Here is a 16167-nt window from a genome sequence, read left to right on the forward strand (position 1 = left end):
CTTGCGATTACTGCGGTGCACGCATCCTCGGGCTTGGACCCCTAAATATTGACTTCTTTTGAAATAAATGTTCCATTTTGTAAGTTTTGATTTGTTTGTTACCTATTTTTTTCAAACCAACACAAATCTTAAACAGGATGTTGCCAAAGGGGGCGACCAGAGACCACGAAACAGTTGCCAATTGACTCAATGCGGTTGCCAACCGTTACTGTTGAGTCCAGAATTAACACTGTATGCAAATGTATTGCACGTTGCAGGAGAGCGTGTGAGTGAGTGGGGGCGGGGTTGCCCAGAGAATGTGAGAGGAGAAATGCAAGCAGACACTGCTTTATAGAAGCCATATCGATATTAACCGTATTGTCTAATTCTGTATCTAATTTGAAAATATATTTATTTAAAGTACCTTTAAAAAAAAAAAAAAAAAGACAACCAGACAACCCTTATTGTTTAACCCTGACGTATACCATTCATACTTACATTACAGTTAGTCACCAACATACCTACAACCTTGAGCCTAATAAACATTCCATAAAGAGGGAAAAAAAGAGGAGTTAGCATTGCACTGATCAGCATACTTTCAACTACAGAAGCAAAGTAGCTTTGCCTTGTGTAATAAACTGTACATACTTTTTCTGAAGATTTTAGTCTTGTGTGACGGTTGTTCAGGAAAAGGATTTCACCATACTCTTATTGCCCTGGCTCCAAGTCCGCTGATGTGGAAAGGTTTTTGTCTCACGCATACAGCATATCCTATGAAAAGCTTTTTTTTCTAAAGCCAGCCCTTCGCCCCTCCTAATCTATGACTGAAATGATATCACATCAAATGAAAGCATATGAAGTAGGGCAGGTACGATATGCTTTGGTGCCAATTTCATTTTTTCACAATACATGGTTGCCGATTTGTGTTGCGGTTTTCATTTATTTCGATTCTATAAGTATTGTGATTCGATAGTATTGAGAATTGCGATTTCCTTTTTCTCACACCTCCTAAAACAAATGTATGTTTCAGTGGCCAAATGTTGAGTTGCCTTGATTAACTAAATAATGAAACTATCTTTCTGGTACAATTCCACTCTGTTTACAACAGAATGGAGGGCACCACATTCCACCCAAAACTATTCAGGGAAAAGGTAAAGGCAGCTTCTTCAAATTAGAAACTAGCTGAAATGTGCTTTTTAATTTTTCTGTCAAAGAATTTTGAACCCGATTCAGTGGAACATCATGATCAGAACAGTGTTAGTTTATGCATACTCATTTTGACGCCCCAGGATTTTGCTCCACTTTCAATCGAGCAAAATGGGTTATGGGGCCCAAGGCTATTCATTTTCAATTCAGCCATTCTTCTTAAGACCCATAAGGATTTTAAATCAAACCTATTCTTAGGACAGTGTTTAAAGGCATACTCCACAGTTTGTCAACCTTTGCTCATTGCCTGCTGTATAACATTAGGAGGTGTGGCCATTACTACACGACACAGTGCTAATCAGCACACTTTGCATTCTCACGGCAGTCTCTCAGGCCCTGTTCAGACCTGGCATTAACATGCCTCTTTGGTGATTCAATCACAAGTAGACAGCTTTAAATGTCAGTTCATACCGGTGTCTTGAGTGACCACTTGTGATTGTATCTCACTTCTCAGCTCTAAATGCAAATAAACACAATTCTTCCCAATGTAGGGAGAGTAAAGATTCCCTTCCTTCCCCACACCGCTGTAGTTGCTTCCTGTTTTGTGGAAGACCACCAAGCTGTAGAAAGTGTGTTGGAGAGAATGACAAAGTGACTAAGATTGAGCAGAGCTTTTAAGAAATGTCCAGGAGCAATTGCCTTCTGTCTTCTCTTACTGCATCATCAACCCCCCTGTTCATGCTTTCTTTGTGACCTGGTTGTGTTTCAGCTACATTTACCATGCATCACTTCCCTACAGCACTTAGACCCTCACCCAACAACCAGACCAAAAGTGCGCATGCACTTAAAGTATCATTTTGCCTCTGTTTTGCAGCACTAAAAATTGGATATCTTTAAATACGGAAAATTAAAACTGAAGTAAGTTAAATTTCTACCAGGGATTATATATTGCAATCAGTCATATGAAGTAACTGCCAATGCCAATATGATCTGATTGTTGTATTTTTCCTCCAACTTCAAAGTGCCCATTTGGCCTAAGTAGGGTTACAGTAAAGGTTTTGGGCAGAATTTGAACATAATCTCTCCATCCCCAGCCTTAAGTTTTAATGCATTTTTTTTAAACGAAGACCACAAATGTAGAGGTGTGTTCCACCTCAGGAATGGATTGCATCAATCAGCCAACAGGATTCATCACAAAGGGATCGGAGCAGCTTACTGATTTTAAACTGCTAACTGTTACATTTGACGTTACTTTGAATGATCATAATGTTGCCAGTTTGGTAGTTAGAGCTAGTCAATGGTTTGATTCAGTACTTTATAGACTAGAGGGGCTGAGCACTATATGAGATTTGCCTTACTGAAGTGAGAGAACACAGGGCTTTTAAATATTGCAGTGTGTTTTTTTCCACTGGATGGATGAATGGATGGTTGGTTGGTTGGTTGGTTGGTAAGATAGATTGAGAGAAGAATAAATGAGATGGCTTCTCTCCAGACAGAGTGCTTTTTATAAAAGCCATTCCACTTGCATCAAGACCTGAAAGTGCAGTCCCATTGTGAGCCAGGAATAGGGTTTTAGAGCCAGCTGCCACTTTACTATTCTGGCTTTGACCTAGGTACAATGTGTGTGACCATTTAGCTATAAATTGACATTTGAAAACGGCACATAAAACAGCTTTTCATAGCTTGTTTAAGCCAGAATGAGATCCAGTAGATTTCTGATATGCGTATTCGCATCATGAATGCTCAAGGATAAGACTTTGTTACTTTCAGATTTGTATGTGTTTCACAGACATCTTGGGCCATATATCTTTGTAAATTATAGATTATGGTCTAGACCTACTCTGTCTATCTGAGATAACTCCTGTTATGATTAAAAAGTTGGATGTTTAACTCTAAATGAAACCAGGCACGTGCACAGTACAGTGTTGCAGAACAGATCATTGTCGATAAATGTTCTGCCGTGCCCAAGCATCTGGGAATTTAAAAAAAGTATTTTTTAGAAATGTGTTATAAGAGTAGCAAACTCCCTTTAAAGAGCTCATATTATGCGTTTTTCCTTTCCTTTTATTGTTTCATATATCTTTTTGTGTATGTAATGGGTTTACAAAGTGAAGAAGCCCAAAGTCCACATCAAAGGGACTTACCATCTCCAGCAGAAAACACTATTCACAAATAGCTATGCAGATTAAGACTAGATGATTTGCAGAAATTGATTTGGGACTACATTGTGTGGAAGCACTGTCCCAAGTCAGTATCTTCCTAGGAAATCGTCTAGTCTTAATATGCATTGCTATTTGTACTCATTGTGAATACGCAGGCCACAAGAAGTAATTAATTTTTTTTTGGGCTCACTTTTACTTACAACACGCTAACCGGCAACATGATTCTATTCACTACGCTACACTGCGTTGGGCCACCTATCTACAACTAGGTGAGGCCATGATAAGCCCTATTTCAACAAATGGTGGCGGGTTCCTTTAAGTATGAAGTAAGCAGTAACGTCGTAGCTGTGACTATATCAGTGCAATGTGTGTACAGTTTAAGCCATTTGTCAGTAAACAAATGCTACAACTCCTCAAGATTCCAGCGTCAATTTCCCATGTACTGCTCGCCACCTGCTGATTAAAGTGAAGGGTGTTGGCTCCGATGTTAACTTTGGCTCTTTAAGGTGGACTGACCATTAAGGTGGACCAGCCCCTCCTCCGAGATTTGACCAGCATTTTAATCGAGGTTACTGTTACATACCTATTGGTTCCCTCTTTCATTCGGTAATGGACACTCAGCAAAGTGACTTGTCGCATGGCATTTTCCCTCAGTATACTCATTGACTTATTCCTGGCTTCTTGCATTTAATCAGTCTTGAATATTTAACAGCATGGATTAAGCATAATCTATGTCACTGACCTAATTTTGAGTGAAGTGCCAGCCTGTCCTCTGGTGTTGCAGCACCACACACAGCACCTCCTGCTGATCCTCCATTCTTCTCTCTGATTTCATCCCTACATTTGTCAGTTAGCATTAGCCTACTGTCAGGATGTCCTATGTAACCTGTTATTGTAACGCAGCTGATTACATTGCCTGGTTCAAAGCCTGGATGGACACTGCCAAGTGCAATGGTAGTAGCAGAAACCACAGAGCAAGTGTATTTGTAAAGTGTGTGTGCTGTCGCCACATCCGCTGAATGTTTTGACAAAGGGAAGAGAGAGACTAGCACAGCTAGGGAAACACCCTTAACAAGGAAACGCCTGCTCAGAGAGGCTATGTGCTCGTATTAAGATGTAGGCAGCCTGCTGACACAGATCAGCAGTAGCCGAGGCACTGCCCAGCCACTGACAGAAACCAGTGCCATCCATACCCTGTTTTAACACATACTGTATGTTTCTAGGAGCGGCAAATCAACCACAATCTAAATTGAACTCTAAAGTACTAGAACATAAGATCCCACAGAGAAGCTAGTTAGCAGCAACAATCAGACCGGGGAGATGGGATGCAGCCCTCATGAAGGAAAGGGGTTGGGCAGCTGGTATCCAAGCAGGAGGGCGTAAATTATTCACCATCTCCATCCCACCTTTGGAATACTACTGTGTGCTTACATACATGGCTGTGCATCTTCCCTTACAACTTGGCAATATGTAAAGAAAAATATTAAGCTGAAGATTCCACCAAACAGAAACTCGCACTTAAGGACAACTTTATCTTAAAACCGAAGCGGCTCAGTCAAAGTGAATCTGTTCAAACTCCTTGTTACAATTTGTTTTTTTTGAGAGCTCCTTAGTTCACAAACTCTTATCGGTTTTAGAGTTTTAACCTTACTTAACTGTTGAGCGTTTCTATGGGTACTAGGGCTGTAACGATCCACCAAACCATGATTTGGTTCATATCACAATTTTTGACCCATGAATCAATACAAACCTTGATTCTTAGAAGATATTTTTATTGAATAACATTTGAAAAGCCTGTATAATCTGAACACCAAAGAACAATATCAACTATGCAAATTATTAACAACATACCTATGTAAAATAAATAAATAGCCAAAGCTAGAACATTTGTGTTTTCTTTGTAAACTAAATATTGTTGAAAAAACAAAAACAGAACTAAACTCCATGGTGGAGACGATTTGAGCATGTTGAAAATTCTTCTTCAGTCAAGTTCTCTTACATTTAAAAAAGTAAATAAAAATGGCTGCTGTTTGACACTACTGTGCAGGGTCCGAAATTAACACTTGCCAAATGGGGGCAGGCCGATACACAAACTCATAAACCGTGGCGCACACACCAGACACAAGCCACTACCTTCTGTTTACTGATCACTGTTTAACTCAGGCTAATTAATTAGCTAATAAGTGGGATTTTTGGCAGCCAGCCTTCCAAAAGAATTTTGAGATTTTGTTTTACCATGACAAAACAAATTGCCAGTACCAAACCACGGTTGTTAAAGTTTTGCATTTTTCATTAGTTTTTATTTTTATTTCGTTTTGACTTTTTGCTTTCTAATTCAGTTTAGTTTTAATTAGTTTTTAAAGCGGGTTTGTACGTTTAGTTGAAGCATTGAAAATGCTTAGTTTTAGTTTAGTTATTAGTTTTATTCTGTTTGTAATATGGGTTGTTAGTCAGGGGATTTGAAAAGGTCTGGAAAAAGCATGGTGTAATAACTCAACAAAAACATCATACAATTTTAGAAATATGTATTCAACAGTAATACCAGTACAAACAATGTACATATGATTATGAGCACAGAGATGTAAACATTCAACACAAGACGCCGCAGTGAGTGCAGAATGTGTTTGACGTGTTTCAGGAGAAAAACCTAAACAGCCGACAGACTAAAGAAGACAGACATCTCCAGGTGTTTTTAACTTTGGTTCGAATAAAGTGTTGAACTTTTTGAAGTCAATCTACTCACACAGGCGAGTAGACATCCCAGTATTAATCCACATATTAACCCACACCCCCCTTATGGTGTTCCTGCGTATATACTAACCAGCTATCGGGTCGCCGGTGAAAGAACACCTGTAGTGTTCTCTGTCCTGCGGTTGTCTCCGTCATGCTGGCCCTAGGTATCCATTCATCCATGCTCGTAACGTTGCCGGGGTTTGCTTCCTTTTCGGGGGAAAGGGGGCTTGATGTTCTGGTTTACCTTGTTAAGGTAAGCTAGGTTAGCCTCCTTGTGTTTGTTTCTCAAATGTAGACTACTTTCAACTTCGTGGGATGTTTTCCTATAATAAACTGTTCACATATTTACCACCTTACACTGCAAGACACTCATAATCAAATAGGACTCTGCCGCTTTCTTCCAACTTTCGGTACCGCCCTGAGGCCAGGATAGTTGTTTGTTTCAATGTTCAATTTTACATGGAATGTCGGAATTTCTGGTTCCCAGTCAGAAACTAGACACGTCCACGGGAAATGTCATGGTCGGGAAGCTATAACGTTATTTGCACTATTAAAGACATTGGCAAAGACGAAAACTAAAGTCGTTTACTCGATAATTTTAAACAAACCAAACAGAGATTTTTTTTGGCACCTATAGCACGTTGTGCATCACCACAAGCTTGTAGAAATAGAGGCCTCAATAAAGAGAATGTAGAGCATTGCAGCGCTTGGGAGCACTTTAAAACCTGTTGTATACAGTCTGTTTAAAGAAAGAAAGTAGTAGCGTTTGTAATGCACTCTGCTCGTAAAATTAAATCGTGAAATCAAATTCATTTCAAAAATGAAATCTTGAGAAGGGTCAATCAAGATTAATCAAGGTTTTTTTTAACGATTAATCATGCAGGCCTACCCAGGAGGCTCTAACACACTTTCCGCACTCTGTGTCCGTGGATAGCTGTAGGCTTGTGTTGATGTTTTGTTGGCCACATGCAGCCACTTTCCTGAACAGCTTGCGGGACTGACACAAGTCCACAGCGGCCTGCGGTGTGTATGTCCAAACCTGTCCTCACCGCTTCCACCTGCAGGTTGTCAGCAGTGTGTCTGCCTGGTATAGCCTACTCTCAGACGGCCAATTTAACTCGCTGGTCCTCATCAATATGGTTTCATGTGTCGCGGAGCTTAACAACGCAACTCGCGATGTGATCTGGACAGGAATGATAACTCTGGGAGTTTGAAGGGGTGTGTCACGATTCTGCCTTCTCCCAGCGTTTGTGGAGTTAAGTGTCGCGCATTCGGTTTCGTATCTTATATCGTTATAGCCCTAATGGTTACGTTGACGCCCTCACTCTGAAACCTTTTCTGGATTAGGTTGTTACTAATGAATATTTAAATTTAAGTTAAAGACAACCCAGGTTACCATTTTACTTTATTTAATTGATTGTTCAAATGTATGTTCTAGTCGATTTTGTGTTTTGAACAATTGTGAATTGGGTTTAACTCTGTCTTGTTTTCCTAGCTATAGATTGTATAGACGTGTCATTATCATTCATGTCTATACAATCAATGTGTTTATGATTGAATTGTTTACAAGAGAAGTTTCTTCTCCTGTAGAAGACAGGAGTCTGTATGAAATCAACCTTTTGTCTGCGATCTTATAGAGAAAAGACTACAGTACCCACAATCCTAAGTGTAATAGCAATGTCTCTGATTGGTTCAACTGGTAACTTGATGTTACCATAGAAACGTTTACTGTACGCCCAAAATCGCGATTGGCTAGAAACACTGGAATATCAACATTTTTCAGCATCAAGATTAGCCTGTCAGCAAATGTCACTAAAATGTTTATTATGAAGGTGTTTTTACATGTTTACTGTTGGTAGATGTGTACTTTGGTGTTATTCCTGTTTGCTTAAAATGCTGGACACATGCTTCAATGTGACTACATCTATTTCATAATAAGTTAATTGTAAAAAAAAAAAGATTTAGACTTTACAGAAGATTTTGCCTGCTTCCTCTGGCCTACACAATGAGACGAATTAATCAGGACTAGTATTTCAGTATATATATATAAGGTATGACAAAATTTCTGAGTGTGGGTCTAATCTAAAAATATGGTGCAATGAGTGGAAAAAGAACATTACTCCAAGGGGAAATTTGCTATTAAAAACCCCAACACTGGCAATTAACATTTGATGTTGTTTGTTCTGCTCGTCAGTCATGTCACATCAGCCTAGATGATCATTCAAATATTGCTAAAATGCTAATATATTGTGTAGATATTTCTGTGTTGACTCCTAGTACTCCTTATGACTCCAGTGTACAGTGCTTTGTACTGTATGCTTATTTGTAGAGTATTTGGCTGAGAACCAGATAAAAAAAGCCATTTTTTGGAAAGGCAAAGTAAGTTTAGGTCTCCTCTGTCCAGCCTTTAATGCTGGGAATCTTACCGAGCCTTGCTCCCGTTCACCAAGGGGTTAATTAGCAGCTCCCCTCCCAATTGTCCTCTGCTTGTTCACTCTCATTAGTTTAATCTGGCTCTGTCCTCTAGCTTGCCTCTATCCTCTTGTGCACCAGAACACCTCACTGCCTACCCCACTCCTTATGTCATCAGGGTGGAGTCTACCCCAAAAATCTAGTTGTAAACCCCACTAGACCATCCTGTGGTTTCATATCCCTTTACACCTGCTGCCCTATGTTTGTTTTTTATACTAAATGTATTTATTTATTTAGTATTTTGTTTTTTCAAATGTTGGAGATTAAAAGTGTCCTCAATCATTAGATCTCCACTGTATGTGTTTGGTGATGCTATTGCAGATACAATGTCTAAAAAGTCTTGTCCTTTTTCCAACACTACACATTTATGGTTTCAGAACTATGAACATTGTTTTTCATCTTTTTGTAAATCACATTTTTAGATAGATTTAATTCAAGTTACTATTTAAAAGTGTTAGAATTATGTATCAATCCTTTCTGTGAAATTAAGTGTTGTAGAGAAGTGAACTTGCTTTTTTTTCACTTCTTGTGCCGTGTGTAAAGAAACACCTACAGAAATGTACTGATTTAGAATCGTATTCAGCCCACTAAACGGTCTGTATGGTGTGAAAATGAATGGTGCATGCCTGATCATTGTCGTATGGCAAAGAGAAATACCAATGATGTGTGTATGTGTGGAGTCAAATTACACTTCCTCTCTCCTTGTCACTGTGTTGTGCTCGAGATGTCGGAGCTGATAGGAGTGGCTGGAAAATGTGAAGTCTGCTCCCCTCCTCTTTCTCCTCCTCCTCCTCCCCCACCACCACCTCTCTAAAAATAACTAGCAGAATGAGAAGGCTGCGAAGTCAAGGCTCTATCTGTTTGGCTGCCAGTGGTTTCAACTCTCCCACCAGCAGCACAAGGGAAAAAGAGAGTCCTCTGAATCACACCTCTAATACTACTACTAATAATAATAATACTAATTGACAGTAAAGACTACTGCCTTATTTTATGATTTGATTTCATCAATTAGACAACCTTGAACTGGGCAGTATATTAGTATTATACCGAGATATGAGACTAAATATTGTCTTAGATTTTGGATATTGTAAAATGGCATAAGCGTTGTCTTTTCCTGGTTTTAAAGGCTGCATTACAGGAAAGTTATGTCATTTCCTGAACATACCAGACTGTTGTAACTGTTCTATTATTTGCCTCTACCCACTTAGTCATTATATCCACATTACTGATGATTAATTATCAAAAATCTCATTGTGTAAATATATTGTGAAAGCACTAATAGTCAACATTTCGATATTGTTGCAGTATCGATATCGAGGTATTTGGTCAGAAATATTGATATTTGATTTTCTCCTGATATATTATACTATATACTGGTACTATACTATATACTATACTGGTATACTGATTGTGTTCTCTAACGCATTGTCATTTGAAGCTAGGACAGCCGGCGATTGCTTGCAGACTGAATGGATGCGGTTTACAGGCTGTAGCAGCAACAAGGCTTGTGTGACCAGTCAGCAACGTGTAGCACTGCAGACTCCACCCTCATAGTTCTCCGCAATGGGAAAACGCTACAACAGGAGAAATTACGTTAGTAGGAGTGGGATCTGTGGCCCTTTGCAAAACATGGAATTAGGCAACAATACAGAAAATTTAAACAAACTTGAGGCTTTAGAGGTTATTTTAGCTGCAATGTATGTAATAATGTGGCACAAATGAAGAATTGTCAGCGGTAGGAGTGTGAGTTATTTATACACTGCAGTGTATATGAATCACCCTAACCTAGACTTCATCAAAAGTGAAATATAGCTTTAGCGCAATACAACTTTAACAAATGTTCAGTTGTTAGTTTGGTGTTTTCAGGTTCGTAAATTTGAGAGAATTAGCAAGAACAAGAATTAGCCCGTGATATTACCATGAGATGTTTTTATCACCAAGATTAGGGGTTAAGGCGCCTTGCTCAGATGCAGACCCATTTAGCAGCGCTGGCCAATCAGGTGACAGGTAGCTACTGGGATGTCAGGCATTTGAAGGATAGGATGTTCATTCAGAAGGTCTCAACACTCCTATAGGACCTATATCGAAACCCAGAGAGACAGGGAGGTAAGGTGTGTTTGCAGTGCAAATGGTACTGTAGTTGGCTTGTATTTGACAGGACAGTTATGTTACTTAGTGTTTCCTACATTGTAAAGAGATTTAGTTTTATAAAAGTGTTAGGATAGTTGGTCTTTGAAATGAGTAAGAGGAGAGAGCATCAATGGAGAACAGTTTCTTAATTTACTTCACTGTATACAATCACTGAAATTCTAAATCATTTTAGAGTTTAAGGTTTCAGTGGACATCTGTTGTGGTCTGCTGACTTGCTGTGACTTAAAGACACCTAAAGTAACGATGCCACTTACACTTCTTCCGTCAGTGGCCAACATGTCTACAAGCCTGGAAGCCAGTTAATAATTGTAACAATATTATTTTTCTTTTTAGTAGAATTTGTCTTTTTATGCGAAGTGAAAGGGTCAGTGCTAAGAGCGTCAACCAGAGGATTGGGGTCAGCGGGATAGCCACTGCTTTTAGGATCATCAGCAGGTTTTGTCTTAACCGGATTTGGCTGGAGAAGCTGAATCAACTGTGTCCCAGGATTACAGAAATGACATTGGAGAAGAGTCCAGAGGCCAGAGCATTGGCAGCTTTGTCCCTGCCCATCATCTGAGCACCTTGGGGTTCCAGTACTGCAAAGAAACCCAAGCTGGTCTCTTGGTCGGCCTCTCTGCTTTCTTGATATCTGGACTCTTAATCCTTGCTTCTTTTGACTGACAGGCAGGGGTACGTTTTGCTCCCTTATGGCCGAGTGGATGTTTTAATTTTTTTTTAACTTTTTGCCTTGGCTGTTAAAGAATGGCTGCTCAGTGTGGCCAAATCTTTGCCTAAGGGGGTTGCTATTGTTTGAAAGGGGAGAGAGAACAAATTAAACATCATCCTCAAAATTGTTATCTTAAGCCCAAAGTAGCTGCTGAGTGCTTGTTGCTAGGTAACAGTTTCAAGCTGGCAAGGAAAAGTCTTGAGCTGTCTAGAAAGTGTTGGGTTGTTGTGATTCCTTGCGACTTTGTCTGGGCCTTACAGATTGGATTTGTGAGACACTATCTGATCCTCGGCTGCATTTTGTTGATGTAACCATGTCCATAAATTCATCACATAAGACGAAGCACATAGGCCTAATGTTTTTGAATGTAAAAAAAGTCCACATTACAAGTTGCTTAACTTATCATTTTGTGTATTACCAACAACATGAGATGAGCAGTATGTGGTGATGCATGTTGAACATTCTTGTCTCCTCCAGATCAGCAAGAGTCTAGGCGGCGGAGCGAAGCACACCATTAGCAGAGGAAAATGAGTGAACTGGATCAGCTACGCCAGGAGGCTGAGCAGCTCAAGAACCAGATCAGAGTAAGTCCTTTTTTATTATTTATTTTTTATTTTGTTCTGTTAGTTTACAAATCCAGATTGATCTTTTGTCATTTAAGTTGTGTGCTTTAGAGGTATTTCATACCGGAGTTGATGAAAGCAGATGTTTCACTGAGAAGAAGCATCCTATTTTGAAGCGTCCCATTCTTGACGTTTTATAGAAATAGCACAAGTAAATCCATTTCAGCCATTCAGAGTTAGACAGCTGGATAAAATTGTCTGTTGTACTTCAAAACACCGGTCTGTCTAGGTTAAGTGCTTGGAGATTGTATGTTAATGCTTGACAGTATGTTGATTAAGGGTGAGATGAGACGCTCTGCTCACGAGACAATACATAATACTGGGTTTACAAGCATGAGACAAGATTTTGACACTACTTTAAAGGAAACTTCCGTCTCGTCTTTTGTTCAATCAAAAGTCACAAAATAAAAAAGGAGCACTTTGAAAGGTTTCACCACAAACTGAAACAACTGGCTTCTCTCCTGTATAATTAACCTCTACAGACCTAGTAACTGCTGCGTGAGCTTCTAACTTTTAATTAAAACTACTTTAGTTTCCTCAATTCAAAAATGTAAAATAAAAACAGTAAAATTAAATAAAAGTTTTTGCAAACCAAAATCAAAGTAGTGTTCTCTCAAAAATCAAAGTGCAAACAGACTGACAAAAATAAATTCTTCAAGCATGACACACTGCTCAGCCTGAGACATGGTCACGTTCTTTTTTCAGGAATATGAACATGTCCACGTTTTCTGGCAGTAGTTGAGACCTTTGGGCACAAACTGCGTCTCCTGCACCAACACTCTGGAGACAGATACTCTTTTCTCCTCTTCTGCATTTTGTACATTGCAGCAATGATTAAGGAAATAGATACTATGACCATTATAAGGCGAGGGGAGAACATTTCTCTTTAACATCATTAAAAGTAAAATTAGGTTTTGCTGTTGGCTTTCCGACTCATTTTTAAAAAGAAAAGAAAAAAGAAGGTAGAGAGAGAGAGAGACTCAAATGTTCTAACGCAGGCAGCTTTTTTCCAACTACAAATCCGCTACCGCTCTGCAAAGGTTAACTCGTCAACTTTGGAGAACCGACGGGCTGATCTTCTATGCTAATTTCAAAGCCAGTCTCCGTCAAGCTGGCTGCTGCTCTGTACTTGTGTACTGAAATTGTGAGATGTTTCACCTCGAAGAGAAATATCGTCCCGTTTCAATATCATGACACACCTCTAATGTTAATATAAATTATTGTCTTTGGCTCAAATGAACAAATTCGCTGAAGCCATTGCACACGATGTGGTAAATGAGCCACCAAAGACAGAAGTGGGATATATATTATCATGAGCCACTGTATTACATTTCACAGATGATTTCTGCGACATTAAGCTGTTTGCCAAAGCCGATACGTGGTTCCCACTAACATCATAAAAGTGATATGCAACCTAATGAGAATGTTATTTAATTCTATTTATATCTATCTTAATTGTTATGATGCAGCGTTTAAATGCTGCCATTTTTGTCACTTGTATTACTCTATAGTTGCATAATGACATTTATTTATTTTTAATTGTTACTGTTATTGCCACAATGCAGTTACCCTGAGATAACACAATTACGTATCCATTTTGACAAAGCACAGTGGTTTAGTAGTGAATGAGCTCCAGAGCCCACTGGCTTTTGAACTACAATACAGTCACTTTGAGACAGAGACAAATTATACAAGGGATAGATTTTATTACCAGTACCAAAACCATACTTTTTCATTACTTTGTGTACACTTTCATCACAATTTGGTTTATTGGTTGCGACACAGATCCTGGTAATTCTCTGATGTTTATGGGCCAAAACAGCATTTGACTGGGTTGTTGTGTTTCAGGATGCCAGGAAAGCGTGTGCGGATGCTACCCTGTCTCAGGTAAGAAATGTTTGTACCATAAGCTTCACTCACCATTATTTATTATTTAACTATTATAAAATGTGCTAAAATTAACTTTGATCTTTGGATGTGGGTGGTGTTTATACTGAGTACACGATGTGAAGTCTGCATTCTTATGTTTTTGTCAGTCATATCTTTTAATTGTGCCTTTTAATTCACTAGTAAAAGAAATGCCACCTCACTATACAAGAGTGCAAATAACAAACATACAGTATATAGCAGTCTAAAAGTGACTTTTTCTCCCATTTTTAATCTCATCTAGATCACTGCTAACATCGACCCTGTTGGCCGAATTCAGATGCGCACTAGACGGACACTGAGGGGACATCTGGCTAAAATCTATGCCATGCACTGGGGCACTGACTCGAGGTAATCTCATTTAACTCCATTGCGTCCATTAACTAAGTATTTCATTCCTTCAGCCCAGCCCCTTCACCTAAATACAGTAAATGGATATAAAAGCAAGCTTGACTGTCTTTGTGCTAGTGACTTCTCCTGAGGGTCCTCGTCAAATCAAATGACATTCCACATGGTTCAGTCTTCCATTCACAAACAGGTCTTTTTCTTCACATCTGTCAAAAGCGATCTATCAGATTAACATATACTCAGTGTACTAACAATTCAACAGTAGTGCTCAATAGATAATGCATTTTGTTGAATGCCCATTGGTCATGCATAGGTCTTTTATCTTTGAGTATGTCTACTGTGCTGTGGGTTATGTGTGTTTTTACTTTTATGTTTGTGTGCATTGGGGACGGGGTATATGGGTAGGGAAAATACTCAAAATGGAGTCAGCCTACAATAGAACCGTGTTTAGGCTAGATTGCCAAGGCAGATGATGCTCTCTTTGCATATAAAGCATTTTCCCTGGAGTTCCGCACACCTCTCAACAACCAACAAGTTAATCACTGTGGTGCTGGTTTGCATCAGTCCACAGAGAGACCATTGCAAACTGCTGTCATCTCATCGTCCTTCCAGTCATATAACTAAGAAAACGTCTACCACTGTGTTTACCCACTGTCACTATTTGATTGTTTCATCTGTTAATGTTTCACCTCCCAGAGGAGTTGGGGTATTTATTAAGACTACCTGCTGAGATTCAGCCACCCAGAAAGAAGGTCGCATGAAGATGTTTTGACCCATAGTCTAGGCTAAGGTTGCTATTTTTAGCACCATGGAGTCAGTCTGTGGTGAGTTTACACTTTTGAGAAGGAAAACCATTAGTTAATTCCACTTCCCTTTGTTACCCAATAATATATTGAGTTAAATGTACTCTCAGTATTGGTAACAGTAATGATCCAAAAACTACACAAATCTTTATCTTATCAATTGTAAAATGTTATTGTATTATACTTACACCAAAAATAAAAAGTGTAGCCCAAATGTTATGTTACTGCTGATCAACTTGTTGGTGTAATAACCCCTTTGCAAAAAACTCGGTCAACACCTTACTAAAATAACATGCGACAGCTTGCAGTCAGTACTTTACTCAAAACCTGTAGCCAAAACTACTCTTGTTACATTTCATTTGTGTTTCTAGGGTATAGAATAAGGTTGAATGTTTTCTTCTAAGATTTCTTCTTGAAAATTAGTGCAATGGAAAATAGTGTAGGTGTTACTGGTCCTTAGTGTGGTCCAATATTAACAGATTATGCTGGAACAGCTGGAAAAAGTTGTAAACAGTGACATTACCTAAGTGAATAGAGTGTTCTGTTCCTTTTCAGCAACAGTTGCTTTATTTGCAATGTTTCTCTAAAAGCATCATGTCTTACAATTGCATTCCATGATATAGTGTCCTTTCTCCCATATGAAGAATTCTGTTTCAATCTTTGGGCCAGAATACAATCTGTTTTTATTACTGTTTGTCCATTCAGCTTGCACACATAGCTAATAAACGATTCCAGATGCGTAACACATTTTGCAATGTCTATCTCAATCCCATTTTCACTCCCTACTTTGTCATAACAACCCATAAAACAAGCAATCCCTACTATGCTTGTCAATCCCATAAAACAAGCAATCCCTTTATACTTGACATGAGCAGGTGACTCCATATTCTAAACACATTCAACACAGTATGAAACTTAGAAACAAACATAACAAACTGGTGATATCAAATATACTCAGTCTTCACTTTTTCTTTGCCATAACTTCAAAAGCCTAAACTGAAGCAACTGTACCACCCAGTATTGTTAAATGCTAGCTAATCACTGCTAAAGAAAAATCCAGCACCTAGAAGGCACCTTAGGACAAGTGAAAGAGGTGATTTAACATTACCGCTCGC

General features: G+C 39.0%; 1 protein-coding gene across 4 annotated transcripts in view; it reads left to right on the forward strand.

Moving 5' to 3' along the window:
• The window catches only part of gnb1a (guanine nucleotide binding protein (G protein), beta polypeptide 1a), a 41853-nt gene that overhangs the window by 15660 nt on the left and 10026 nt on the right, over positions 1-16167 (forward strand). The window contains exons 1-4 of one of the 4 annotated variants that reach the window (XM_032522106.1): positions 10436-10598; positions 11830-11936; positions 13824-13862; positions 14146-14252. In XM_032522106.1, the coding sequence (XP_032377997.1) occupies positions 11880-11936; positions 13824-13862; positions 14146-14252 (203 nt within the window). In that variant the 5' untranslated portion in view covers positions 10436-10598; positions 11830-11879. Of the gene's footprint in view, positions 1-10435; positions 10604-11086; positions 11316-11829; positions 11937-13823; positions 13863-14145; positions 14253-16167 lie in introns of those variants that run through there. The other 3 variants (XM_032522108.1, XM_032522107.1, XM_032522105.1) reach the window with 3 other exon arrangements.

The sequence above is a fragment of the Etheostoma spectabile genome, chromosome 7 (genome assembly GCF_008692095.1).
Source record: "Etheostoma spectabile isolate EspeVRDwgs_2016 chromosome 7, UIUC_Espe_1.0, whole genome shotgun sequence".
Taxonomy (NCBI): domain Eukaryota; kingdom Metazoa; phylum Chordata; class Actinopteri; order Perciformes; family Percidae; genus Etheostoma; species Etheostoma spectabile.